Here is a 14893-nt window from a genome sequence, read left to right on the forward strand (position 1 = left end):
TCTAAAAGAAAATCGTTACCCATTAGCAGTCACTCCCTACTTCCCCCTGGCAACCACTAATATGCTTTCTGTTTCTATGCATTTGCCTATTCTGGACATTTCATATAAATGGAATCATCCAATGTGTGACCTTTTGTGTCTGGCTTCTTTCATTTAGCATAATGTTTTCAAGGTTCATCCATGTTGTGGTATGTATCAGCACTTCATTCCTTTTTATTACCAAATAATATTCCATTATGTGGATGTACTGCATTTTTTATCCATTTGTCCACTGGTGGATGTTTGGGTTGTTTCCACTTTTTGGCTATTATGAATAATGAGGTTCTGAATATTTGTCTACAGGTTTTTGTGGGGTCATATGTTTTCAATTTTCTTGGGCATATACCTAGGAGAGAAATTGCTGGATCATATGGTCATTCTACGTTTAACTTTTTGAGGAAGTGTCATACTGTTTTCCAAAGTGAGTACACCATTTTGCAATCCCACCAGCAATGTATGAGGGTTCCAGTTTCCCTACGTCCTCACCAATGTTGTTATTTCTGCCTTTTTTTATTTTAGCCATCCTAGTAGGGGTGAAGTGTTATCTAATTGTGGTTTAGATTCGCATTCCCCTGATGGATAATCATGGTGAACATCTTTTCATGTGTTTATTGGCCATTTGTATGTCTTCTTTGGAGACATGTCTATTCGAATACTGTGCCCATTTTTAAAATAAAGTTACTTATCTTTGTATTGTTGGATTTTAAGAGTTCTTTATATAATCTGGAACAAGTCCTTTATCAGATATATGATTTTCAGATATTTCTTCCCATTCTGTGGTTTGTCTTTTTGCTTTTTTTATGGTGTCATTTGAAGAACAAAAGTTTTTAATTTTGATTAAGTTGTCCAAAAGTTGCTTGTACTTTTGGTGTCATACTTAAGAAACCATTGCCTAAGAAGTCAAAAATCACTTCTACTTTTGGTATCATACCTAAAAACCCATTACCTAATCCCGAGTCATGAATGTTACTCCTATGTTATCTCCTAAAATTTTTTAGTCGTAGCTCTTACATTTAGGTCCATGATGCATTTTGAGTTAGTTTTGTACATGGCGTGAGGTGGGAGTCCAATTCATTCTTTCACATGCAGGTATCCGGTTGTCCCAGCACCATTTGTTGAAAAGACTATTTTTTCCCAACTTACTTATACCAAGAGCTTTTTAATTCCATTTGTTTTGATTGATAAGCATTCAGTACTTAATCATTAATACCCCATGCTAAATCATAAAATAAGCCTTTTTATGACATAAGTTCGCTTTGATTTTATAAACATTATATTGTCTTAATTATTATGGCATCAGAACGCTAAGTTGTATTTTATTTCTATACCTGAACTTGTTATTATATGATGTCCCCTTCTCAGAGAAGCTTTATGCACAATCCAGTCGAAAGTAACTTTCCTACCACTTTCTATCATATCAACCTTTTTTATTTTATAGCTCTTATCACTATCTAATATTTTCTAGTATATTTATTTATGTTTTATTTCCAGCCTCTCACCCCCTCCCCCCCACAAATTTGAATGTAAGTTCCATGAAAGCAGAAATCTTGTTCTCACTGTTGTATCCCCACCTCTGGGAACAGCGCCTGGCACGTAAGAGGCACTCAATAAGTACTTGTGGATGGATGGATGGATGGATGGATAATTGAATTATGATTATTATCATATTCCACTTAAACTTCCATCCTGTTTTAAAATGTTACAAAAGTTGTGGTTTCTTGACCTTTTCTTATGTGAATCCCCCGACCGTAATGCCTGCCCTCCTTTCCTTCCACTTTTTTGATCTTCAGCAGCCGTCACAGCCTAGTTCTAGTCTCATGAATCTTAATCTATCTACTCCAGCTTGTAATGGTCTTTCTCATCCCCCAAGTCAGTGACCATAATTTAGCATGTGTATCAATTTCTCCTTACATTTGGATCATAGCCTCACTATTCACAAGGTACATTCACCTCTGTTACCTCGTTTAAAACCTACAACAACCTGATGGGTTAGGTCTTATTGAAAACTTTTGCCTTTCCTTGATTTCTCTCACTTTGAGGAGACAGAGTCTTCTCTTTACAGCTAGATTACAAGCGCTTAAGAATAGGTATCACATTTTATTAGGTGCCTCTTATCCACAATGATAATCCTAAAAACATTATCTTGTCTGTAATGAAAAGCATGGTGTTTGGTACGTAATTGACATCTAATAAATATTTATTGCTACAAAAAATATCATTCATGTGATCTTTGCCAACCTTGCCACAAAATAATTATCCCAAACTAAACAATCAAAAGCATCTTCTGGGGCTGGCCTGGTGGTATAGTAGTTACATTCGCATGTTCCACTCCAGTGGCCCAGGGTTTGCAGGTTTGGATCCCAGGCGCAGACCTACTGCTACTCATCAAGCCACACTGTGGCAGCATCTGATATAAAATAGAGGAAGATTGGCAACAGATGTTAGCTCAGAGCCAATCTTCCTCACACACACACACAAAAGCATCTTCTGAAGAATCATAGAGATACCAGTGTAGTCTCTCATTTTTCCCATGTGCTGTATGTTCTTATTAGACCATGGCTGTAGAGAGTAATATTACCTACATCCGATACCTTGCACCTTCTAAATAATTGTCATGGGTTTGTTTTACTATGTAAGCTTTCTGAGAGCAAAGCTTCTATTTAATTTAGCACAATGCCTTTTGTGTTGAAGTCATTAATAACTAAATGACTTAGTTGATAAAAACAACAAAAGGGGTAAAATCCCCAAATATGGTATTCAAACAACCTAATATATCAGCATTCTTAATAATTATATTGAAAATTCTGGAAATCATCAAGCAAATACTGATACTATAAAGATATCATTGGTCAAAAAGATCTATTCATTGATTGATTTCTTTTCTTCAGTCATTTGATAACAATCAAAAAATAATTGATCACCAGTGGATATAGTCCCTAGGCTCTTGGCTGTGAGTGTGACTTTAGAATCAGAACTTGTAACTTCTATTTTATACTTCTAAAAAGAAATCTATTCAACTAGATTAATTCTCTTATCTGAAAAACTGAGTTCCTCTGTTTCCTGTAGACCAGTGTTCTGAAACTTTAGCATGCATTATGGTCAACTGTAAGTCTTGTAAAATCATGGCTCGTTGGGACCCACCTCAGAATTGCTGGTTTCAGAAGATGTGGAGTGGCACCAGAGAATTTGCATTTCCAACAACTTCTTAGGTTATGCTAATGCTGCTTGGCCCAAGGAACACACTCTGAGAACATTTGCTGTAGAAAATCTGGTCACAGGTAGCAGACTAAGAGAAGACAATTGCCCACCTCAGGAAATTAGAATGGTAAAATGCAGAAACTGTAAAACAAGAGAAAAATACGTGAAGAAGTGTCAGAAATCCTTGGGATAAGAAGATGGGGGCTATCCACTTGACACTATTTAAACCAGAGAAACGCATGTGTCTTTTTCCCTTTTCCCCTCCCTCTCTGTATGTTTCCTCACTCCAACTGGATTGAAGGCAGGTATATGAGATATGCAGATCGAACCTTCTTTTTTGTGCTCGCCACACAGAAGGCATATCCAATAGATATCGTTAAAAAATTGATCAATCTAGAAGATAAAGTCATGTTTGACTTTATAAATGGAATTTTTTCATAAATAGTGTTTTATTTGACAGATCACCTAAAGTCCCACCACTTTGTTCATATTGACCTACCTGATGATGTTACATTAGCCTGCTGAATAAAATTATATAAGAAATATGGAGACAAATGGCTTTGGAGTTTCTCAGCTAGATTTAATTGTTTCTCTCTGTTTTTAACATATACTTGGTTTGGATATTTGTTAAATACTGTTTTCATCCTCATCTCTCTTTTCTCTATTTGGTTCTTATATTACCTATTGTGCATTTTGGTTCTTGGTCTAATTGTAGTTCTTTTATTGTAAGCTTATTTGTATCCTTTTGAGATAGTAGATGACACTACTGTTTAATATCAAGAATATGGGTAAACAAGTAGATATAATCATTCTATGTAACATGTGTGCATATATACATATATTTAATATATAATGAAGAATAAAATATGAATATTGGAAATCTTACCTTCAATGGTGTTAAACTGAAGCCAATGTTAAGAATGATGTTATCACACATTTGGTTCAATAATATGAGTGGTTTAAACAATCAAAGAAGTCGACAGAGGAAGTCAGGAAAGAAGAAAGAAAAAACTCCAAATAAGCCAGAAACACTCCTTACATCACCATTGGTGAACTGAAAGTCAGATTGACAGTTTATAAGTGTAAAACAAAAACCTTCCGCCTGTTAACAACTCTCTTGAAATGTGCCCAAAAAGATGTGTTTAGAGGGTTGGAGATCTGATCATTGTAAAGGAAAAAAAGACTTAGAAATCTTGAGTTTTACTTTTCTACACTTCTCAATTTTTAGCAAATCTGTCTTTTTAGTAATATGAGGAAATTGAGTAGAAATGTAAAATAAGTAAGTAAAATAGGTCATTAGAAATTTAAAAGTAGCACACCAAACTGTATCCCAACACTTGGATTCTGAAGTGCTGCTAAGACAATGAGCTCCATATTAACAGAGGGAGCGCTGTAGGAAGAAATCGCCTAAAGATCACCAAATACTAAAGATAACTAAGTACAAAAACATCTGGAATCTTTTTCTTAAACATATTGATAATTAGTTGTTTTTCTGTCTTTTTAAATTTCCTTTCCCTCTTCTTGTCTTTAAACTTTTCTGGGAAGGCAGTATGACTACCATTGGGCACCAACGTGATCTCATTAGATATCAAGGAAAATGCTTCAAAACTGGCAATATTAAAAAGCATTCCAAATTTGTCTTGTTTTTAATATTTTAAATATATATATATATATATTTATTGAGGTAACATTGGTTTAAAACATTATATAAGTTTCAGGTGTACATCATTATAGTTCAGTTCTGTATGGACTGCATCATGTTTACACCAAAAGTCTAGTTTCCATCCATCACCATACGAATGTCCCCCTTTACCTCTTTTGCCCTCCCTCCACCCTCCTTCCTCTCTGTACCCACCGAGCTTTTCTATGTATCTGTGTTTGTTGTTGTTGTTTTCTATCTTTCACATGTGAGTGAAATCATATGGTATTTGTCTTTCTTTGTCTGACATGTCATTTAGCATAATACCCTCAAGGTCCATCTATGTTGTGGCAAATGGCAAGATTTCATCTTTTTTTTATGGCTGAAGAGTATTCCATTGTGTGTATATATATATATGTATATATATATACCTCCATTTGTCCCTTGATGGGCACTTAGGTTGTCTTGGCTGTTGTGAATAGTGCTGCAATGAACATAGGGGTGCATATATCTTTTTGAATTAGTGTTTTTATATCCTTTGGATAAACATCTAGAAGTGGAATAGCTGGATCATGTGGTAGTTCTATTCTTAGGTTTTGAGGAATCTCCATACTGTTTTCCATATGGCTGCACCAATTTATATGCTCAGCAGTGTATGAGGGCTCTCTTTCCTCCACATCCTCTCCAACACTTGTTATTTCTTATTTTTTTTAATAGCCATTCTGATGGGAGTGAGCTGAGATCTCTTTGTGGTCTTGATTTGCATTTCCCTAATAATTAGTGATATTGAACATCTTTTCATGTGCCTGTTGGCCATCATTTTATCTTCTTTGGAAAAATGTCTCTTCAAATTCTTTGCCCATTTGTAATCCAGTTGTTTGTTATTTTGTTGTTGAGTTGTATGAGTTCTTTATGTATTTTGGTTATTAACCCCTTATTGAATATGTGAATGTCTTCTCCCAATTGGTAGCTTGTCTTTTTGTTTTGTTGATGTTGTCCTTTGCTGTGCAAAAGCTGTTTAGTTTGATGTCGTCCCTTTGTTTATTTTTGCTTTTGTTTTTCTTGCCTGAGGAGACGTATCCAAAAAGATATTGCTAAGACCAATGTCAAAGAGTGTATTGCCTGTCTTTTCTTCTAGGAGTGTTATGGTTTTAGGTCTTACACCAAAGTCTTTAATTCATTTTGAGTTAATTTCAACAAAGGAGGCAAGAACATACAATGGAGAAAAGAAAGTCTCTTCAATAAATGATGTTTGGAAAACCGGACAACCACATGTAAAAGCATGAAAGTAGATGCCTCTCCTACACCAAACTTTTCCGCTCCTTTCTTCCTTTGTCTAGCTGCTTCAGTCTCTCTTCTCTCCAGCACACGAGGCACTCCCTCTGCCCCAGGCTGCTTGCTTATGGACCTTCTATACTTATAACCACAACCACTGAACTTGGACCATTTGGCTCACATAGTTTCCCTGAAGATTTCACTGACTCCTCCAATAGCAACTTCCATAAACTTCTGTTAGCATGTCCCTCTGTGCATTATTCTTGACATCATACTTATTTGTATAGTCCACCTCTAGTAGAGTCTCAGCTCCTTGAGAAAAGGAACAGTTTCTTGCTCCTTTTTGAAGCCTCCATGCCTGAAACAGTGCCTAGCAGGTGGAAGGTGCAATATACATTTGAGGAGGTTTAGAAGCAGGAATGAGTTGTCCTTATTTCTCTGCCTTACTTAGATTGCTTAACTTGGGTTTCTGTTTAAAAGTACTTTTCTCTGAAAATGTAAGCCAAAAATAGTCATGATAATCATTTGTTCCTATGTAGTTATATTTAACATTTATTTCTCAATGCATAGTTTATCATGGAAATAATGTAAACTACTGATTCTAAGAACATTGCCAGCAAATGCATTGATTTTATTTAGCATGTGTTTGCAATCAGAAATAAATATGTATATTTTAATGGTTGTCATGGAAACCCATTTATGTAGAAGAGTGTTATTTTATCAATTATATCTCCTAGATATAAAAAAAGTACTGAAAAATATGTTGGACATGTAAAAATCCAAACTTTCCCCTCCTTTTTTAAAGCAGTGTTATTTCCCCAGTGTGCATATAAGATAAATTATTAATCCAGAATGTAGACTAAGTTCTTTGGATATTTAAAGTAAAAAGAAAAATTGCAGAATTATGAAGAACTAAAAATCAGATATTGAGTGTCAACAGTTTTTAAAAATAGCTTTCACAATTTTCAAACCACCTAGACTAACTCACGTTAAGATATGTGATGGGGATCATCTAGATACTTAACTACTGGATGCAGTCTAGATATTTACAAAGTTATAGCCAATGACCTTTACAAAAATTTCCCCTTGCAACCTCACATGCCCTGTTTCAGAACCTTGAAAACGCCTGTGAGGTGAATGAAGCCCATTTGGGATACTTTGTAAGCTTTACCTAATGTGGCTGTGCTAACTCCAGGCGTACCTTTAATGCCATCCATGGCAAGTTTTCATTTGGCTGAGAAACACTGGGTCTTTTTGTTGGCTTGAGGAACCAAGTTATTATTCTAGTTAACTTCAAGGAGAGTTTTGCAAGATCCAGTTTTATGGCATGGAAACATCTCTTTTGATTTTTCTGGGCCTTTACTTTTAACAAATTAACAACAAAACAAAAACAAAAACCCTCAGTATTCATATTCATAGAACTCATTTGAACTAGTTTCAGTTGGTTATATTGTTATCTTGAAGTGTTTAATATTGGGCCAACATTGGCAGGTATTAAGTGGGCTTGATAGTTTGACTTGTTCAACAGATGTTCTAGAGCGAGAGAAAATGGAAGGGGGTGTGTGTATGTGCGTGAGTGTGTGTGTTTGTGTGTGTCAGAGAGAGAGAGAGAGAGAGAGGCAGACAGAGAATGCATGTGGGGGTGGGGCAGTTAGCAGGATTGGAGAAAGAGATGGAAACAATGCCTGCGGCTTTAGTAGCCCCTCAGGTTTTATTTTTGAATGTTTAGAGGTTTCTCCTCATTCAGCCTTGCACTAAGGAATGGTATCAGTAAAGAAATTTGTCAGATCTTGTGGCTATACCAGTTGTTATATAGGAAAATAGTAAGGAACCCTAGGAAAATAAATAAGGATTAGTTCAGGAAACATAGCGAAAAATGCTGCAGTGGTATAAATTGAATAATAAAATTCCTAGTCATATTTTGCCATAAATAGAGGTTTGGGAATTTGTCATTCACTTTATTTAAAATTCAGAAATATTAAAGGTGCAGGGTTCTCTCATTACAGAAATAATAGAATTCCAGCTATTACAGAGTTAGGGTCATTTAAATGGTTCTGGCATGTATTATATCAGTAAGTGGAACATCTGTATGAAATGTCCACCTGCTGGTCTACTACCCCTCCACGCACATTTCAATGAACCACACTTAATCATTTTAAGACTTCTTCTAATGAAGCTTTATCTAGATTAACATTTTAAGCACAAATACTTTTAGGCATTAAAACTCCCGTACTAAATGAAATTGCATTGTCTTGTTTACCCTTGTTGATTAATAGGCAATCTGTTAACTGTTAGAATAGTCCAATTGTGGCAGTAGAAGGAGATTAGTAATTCAGTGATGTTTGTGGATATAATCATCATTTCTCCTGAAGGCTGTGAATTAGAATATCACTTACACACTATCCGTAGGCAAGGAAAAGATATAATATTTTTAGACATGTGTACCCACTATTTTGCTTGAATTGTTCAGCTTAGGGTCACTGCAGCAAAACAAATGCTTCTGGGGGCATAATGCTATTTTGATGCATCCATATCCTTCTTAAATAGTGTGAATGTCTATTAAAGGAAACACAACCAACAAATAGCGGAGTAATAATCCAGTATCCTAATTTCTGTTTTCAGAACATTATTGCTTTGTTAATCAAGCTTCTAAAGAGAAATGTTGCTTCTCGTTTTTTTCCAAAGGATAGATGTTATATATCAAACTTCTTTGCAATCTTATTTAACTTATTCCCAGGCAGCAGAAAACTAAACTTTTGGCTCCAAAGAATCTGGAAGTAAATTTGGAAAAATTCCATTTCCTTTTGGAGGACTTTTCTATCTTTTGTGTTTCTTGGGATCTTGAATCAAAGTATGTCAACGTGTTTGGCCTTCACATGACCTAAATGATTTATTCATTAAGTTACAAATTGTTAAGCACCGAGGTGTCAATGTGGGACCCAATGTTTTAAATGGAGAAATCAGTGCAAAAGGGAAGAAGGATAGGATGCAGCTACATTCTTTGGCGATAGTTGGGTATCTATATGAGGCCTCCAATCTAAAGGCGACTCTAGAACCCTTCTTGTCTGATTTTTCATAGCTGAGCATATCGCTACAGTTTGAAATTATGGTGGAAGAGGGAGTTTCATGTTTTAGGGAACTCTGACTGAGAAACACTCATGAGTTGGTTCTCTCTGTGTTGTAGTCCCTCTGTTGTGAAATCAAGCAGCGACGTCGCGGAGTGGCCTCCATCCTGCGATTATGCCAGCATCTTCTGGATGACCGGGAGACCTGCAATCTGAACGCAGACCACCAGCCCATGCAGCTGATCATTGTAAATCTTGAAAGAAGGTGGGAAGCCATCGTCATGCAAGCCGTCCAGTGGCAAACAAGGCTACAAAAGAAGATGGGAAAGGAGTCTGTGAGTGTTTTTCTTTTTTAAAACATAATAGTCTCTCATTTTTGTCAGAAAAAATTTCTTTCAGGCCTTGAAAAATATGTTCATCTTACAAGTGGGGTTGCTAACTAAAGGGATGGAGCTTTCTCCAACCACTAAATAAAACTCCATTTGTCATAACATGGAGATTTATTTGCCTACTAATAAGATGCATTTTAGTGTATCTCATTATCTTTTTAAAAAATCACAGGGAGATTTTCTTAAACTTACCAAATTAAGCCATTAATTCTTTCAGTCATTCCTTCACCAATGATATTTATCAATCATACAATAGCCCGTGAAGATTTTGCTAAAAGGTCGCTTACCACTCTCAGAGCATATGGAGGAATGTGTATGCTCTGCAGATAAGGCAATGAAATAAAATGTACTGTTTACCTTCTTGTTCAATATGAGTTAACACTGTCTATTTGTACAATAATCTCCATTGTTCCTGCTTGGAGCTTCTTCTGACAGAGTTGTTTTGCTGATAACTATTGAGTTTCCTCTTAGAGTTTAAATGCAATGTTCAAGGTAGGGCTCTAGATCCCTTGTAAGGATTTTCCAAATTGATTGTAAATTCAAGCTGTTGCTAAGATGAAGGAAATATATGTGACTAGAGTTGTTTTATTAAAATATAGAATATGCATTTGTTTAGAAAACCTTGATATCCTTAAGGGAAAGGATTTATTGATAAAAAGATTGCATTCCCCAAATGACCTTGAAGACAATGGCTATTAGTTGAAGGCTTAATTCTCATGCTTAACTTACATAAATGAAATACAAACATATGTATATACATTCATAGAGTGGAAAGTTTTTCTTCTATGTTTATATTATCAGTTATATGTCATCAGAAAATTCAGGATTCAAAATGGAAAAATCAAATTTAATAATCTTGCAACTGAAAAACAGACTTCTCCTGTGAATTCCAGTTTTAACAAAGCCTTAATATTTGCTATCTGATGTGTTTGGCATTGGGGACTGCGAGCAGAAGGGACAATGAATCAATAAGCCTTCTCGCTCTTTTTGCATCTGTAGCTATGTTGAGTCTGGGGAGTGATTTTTATCCTCAGCAGTTCCGTTTAATTGTTTTGAGCTGAAGTTGTTAAATTTCTTAAGACTTCCAAATTATTACGAGTAATCAGAGTCTATATAATTGGATGTCTTTTCTTGAAATAACCTGTTTGTTGTGAAGCTGTTTAGCTAGAGAGATTTTTTGTTCGTCTTTTTTTTTGACTGTTTGGAAGGGCAGAGGAGGTTATAGTTTATTCCTATTTTGAAGCCTCGAAGCATGGTAGTGGCCATAATAAAACTTACACATAAACCAACTGCATCTGGAGAAGCTCTGACGTTTTGGAAGTGTTCAATCTGCTTTGGAGGAGACAAAAAGAGTTTCCTTGGGGATTTATTTGAAATCATATGATCAGGGATGCTGGACTAGATCTCTGCAGACTAAATGTAGACATTTTTATCCTACTTCTGGGGTAAAGGTAAGCCTTAGCTTTGAAGCCTTGACTGCTTCTTAGAGGCTCAAGCTACTATACAGAGGTAGATAAAAATTGCAGATGGAGAAAAGTCTCTCCCCTTTGGCTGCCGAAGGTATAGCTTGTTTGGAATGATGAAGGTAGCAGATAAGGTCCTCTGTGCTAAACAAGGATAAAAATCACTGTTGAGAAAGGGATAGAAGAGTAGAGAGTGGCACTAATCAAATAATAGAGAAAAAAAGACACATGATCTACAGAATAAGAAGAGAGAGTTTTAGCGGACTTCTTTTTCAGAAAAAAGAATGCATGCACTGCATGTCAGAAGACAGTGGAGAAACGTCTTTAAAGTGTTGGAAGAAAATAACCTAACCCAGAATTCTATTCGCAGAGAAAATATTATTCAAAAAGGCAAACAAAAATAGTTTTTAGACATAAAAGCTGAAAAAAATCATCACCAGCAGAACGACGCCATAAGAAATGTTAAGCAAAATCCTTCAGGCAAAAGGAAAATGATATCAGATGGAAACCTGAATCTGCACAAAGAAACGAAAAGCACTGGAAATAGTTACTATGTGGGTTAATATAAAATATTTTTTGTATTATTTAAAACTGTTTAAACGATGACAGATTGTTTAAAGCAAGATAATAACAATGTATTGTGGAATTTATAACACATGTAGAAGTAAAATACATGACAACATTATCACAAAGGCCAGGAAATGGAACTATACTGTTGTATGGTTCTTATGCTATATGTGGTGGTATAGTATCACTTAAAGATAGACTATGATAGGATAAAATGTATCCTATAACTCTTTCAAAACAAAAGAAGCTATAACTAATAGGCCAACAAAGGAAAAGAAATGAAATTATTTAAAACAACCACACACAATGGAGGAAAAAAATGAGAATAAAGTACAGATGTAACAAATAGAAAACAAACAAGATAGAAGATTAAACAAGATGCATCAATAATTTTGTTAAATGTAAATGGACTAAAAACCCCAATTAAAAGGCAGTAGTTGTCAGATTGGATAAAAAAGCAAGATTGAACTATACGATACCTATAATAAACTCACTTTAAGTATAAAGACAAAATAAGTTAAAAGTAAAAGGATGGAAAAATGTATATGAAGCTAACACAATCAAGAGAGTTGAGTTAATATTAATATTAAACAAATTCTATTTCAGAGCGAAGAATATTATAAGACATAAAGAAGGACATTTCTTAATGATAAAGATGACAATTAAACCAGAGGACACACTGTTACTAAATGTTTATGCTCTAATAATAGAACTTACAAATACATGAATAAAAAACTGATACAACTGCAAGAAGATAAGAATTCACAATTTTGGGCAGAGGTTCCAATACGTTTTCTCAAAAATTGATAGTACGAGTATGCAGAAAATCAGTAAAGTGTAAAAGACATGAATCAGACCATAAACCCACTTGACCTAACTGACGTTTAAAACACTCCATCCAACAGCAGAAGAATATACATTCTTTTCAAGTGCAGAACATCTATCAAAATTGACTCTTTCCTGAGCCTCCAAACAAGTCTCAAATTTAAAAGGATTCATATCACACAAAGTATTTTCTCTGACGACAGTGGAATTAGTTTAGAAATAAATAATAGAAATATATTCAGAAAATCCTCAAATATATGGAAGATAAATAGCATGCTTATATCCAACTCATGGGGCAAAGAATAAATGAAAAAAAGAAATTAGAAGGTATTTTGAACTGAATATAAACAGAAAAAAATAAAATTTGTGCCACCAAAATAATGATTTCAGCTATCACCTTATAAAATAAGAAAAAAAAGGCAAATTAAACACAAAGTAAATAGAAGTAAGGAAATAATAAAGATCAGAGCAGAAATTGTTGAAACTGAAAAAAGAAAAACAATAGAGAAAAAAATGAAACAAAAAGCTGTTTTTTTTGAGATCAATGAAATTGCTAAACCTCTAGCAAGAATGATCAAGAAAAAAGGAGAAAAGAAGTAAATTATCAATATCAGGAATAAGAGACAGTCATCACTAGAGAATCTACTAATATTAAAAGAATATAAAGGAATATGAATAATTTTATGCCATTAAATTTGACTATTTAGATAGAATGGAAAAATTCCTAGAAATTTGCAAATTACCAACATTTCCTCAAGAAGAAATACACAACCTGAATAGCCTATATCTGTGAAATAAATTGAACCATTAGTTTAAAATCTCTCTACAAAGAAAAATCCAGGTGTAGATGGTTTTATGGGTGAATTCTTCCAGTTAAGGAAAAAATAGTGCTAATTTTATGCAAAGTCTTCCAGAAAATTCAAAAGGCAGGAATACTTCCCAACTCATTCTCTGGGCCAGCATTACCTAGACAAAGACATTACAAGAAAACTACAGACCAATCTCTCTCATGAATATGGATAAAAATGTTCTTAACAGAGTTTTATCAAATCAAATCAACAATATATAAAATATATAATACCACATGACCACGTGAGGTTTATCCTAGAAATGCACTTAGTTAATCTTTTGAAAAAAAAAAAAATCAATGTAATTCACCACATTTACAGACTAAGAAAGGAAAACTATATGATTATCCCAGTGGGTGCATAAAAAGCATTTGTCAAAATCCAACATCCTTCCTGATAAAAACTCAGAAACCTGAGAATAAAGTAGGAACTTCCTCAATGTAATTAAGGGCATGAAGGAATAATCTACAGCTAATATCATCCTTAATGATAGAAGACTGAATGCTTTTCTCTAAATATCCAGAACAGGGCAAGGATGTCTATTTTCACCATTTCTATTCAACATTGCACTGGAAGTTTTAGCCAGTGCAATAAAGCAAGAAAAAGGAATTAAAGACGTGCTGCTTAGAAATTAAGGAGCAAAATTATCTTTCTTCACAGACTTCATGATCATACATGTAGAAAATGCTATGGAACCTTCAAAAAAACATCTTAGAGCTAATAGGGGAATTTAACAAGGCTATAGGATACTAGATCAATATACAAAGCGCAACTGTATTTTTATGTACTATCAATGAATAATCAGAAATTGAAATTAGAAAACAACATCATTTACAATAGCAGAAAAAACAAGAAATGCTTAGGGATATATCTGACAAAAAATATGGAAGATCTGTATTCTAAAACTACAAAATATTGGGGCCAGCCCCATGGCTGAGTGGTTAAGTTCCCGCATTCTTCTCGGTTTCACTGGTTTGGATCCTGGGGGCAGACCTAGCACCATTTATCAAGCCGTGCTGAGGCAGTGCCCCAGAGAGCACAGCCAGAGGGACCTACAACTAGAATATATAACTATGTACTGGGGGGCTTTGGGGAGAAGAAGGAAAAAAAAAGAAGGTTGGCAACAGATGTTAGCTCAGGTGCCAATCTTTAAAAATAAAATCAAATAAAAAGAAGGACTACAGAATATTGCTGAGAGAGATTAAATAACGAAAATGCGTGATAAACTATACTGAGTCATTGAATAGAAAAAGAAAAACTTGAGAAGGAAAAAAAGTTTCTGTTGAAAAATTTGAATAATAAATTGAATTTTAGATTTTAGGATATATTTTTATGAATGAAATGCTTTGGTTGAGGTCATCATATATCATCATTCAATACTTTTTACTCCAAAAGTATTTCTAAAAGTAATATGATAAGTTATTTGTAAAAACTCTCTCCAGTTTGCTGTTGAATCCAAAGACAAAATGAAGGGAAAAATGAGCTGACAGTTAATATATGCATGCAGCTTAGATGGAAAAGTACTTTCAAAGTGTTGCAAATATAAGGTTCTTTGGGTGTTGATTTGGAAATAAAGTCTGAGATT

At 34.5% G+C, this 14893-nt stretch overlaps 1 protein-coding gene across 7 annotated transcripts in view; it reads left to right on the plus strand.

The window, feature by feature from the left end:
• Positions 1–14893, plus strand: part of AKAP6 (A-kinase anchoring protein 6) — a 458830-nt gene that overhangs the window by 401490 nt on the left and 42447 nt on the right. For all 7 annotated transcript variants that reach the window (XM_070504219.1, XM_014857147.3, XM_070504220.1 and 4 more), the window contains one exon: positions 9336–9551. In XM_070504219.1, the coding sequence (XP_070360320.1) occupies positions 9336–9551 (216 nt within the window). The remainder of the gene's footprint in view (positions 1–9335; positions 9552–14893) is intronic.

The sequence above is a fragment of the Equus asinus genome, chromosome 2 (assembly GCF_041296235.1).
Source record: "Equus asinus isolate D_3611 breed Donkey chromosome 2, EquAss-T2T_v2, whole genome shotgun sequence".
NCBI classification, from domain to species: domain Eukaryota; kingdom Metazoa; phylum Chordata; class Mammalia; order Perissodactyla; family Equidae; genus Equus; species Equus asinus.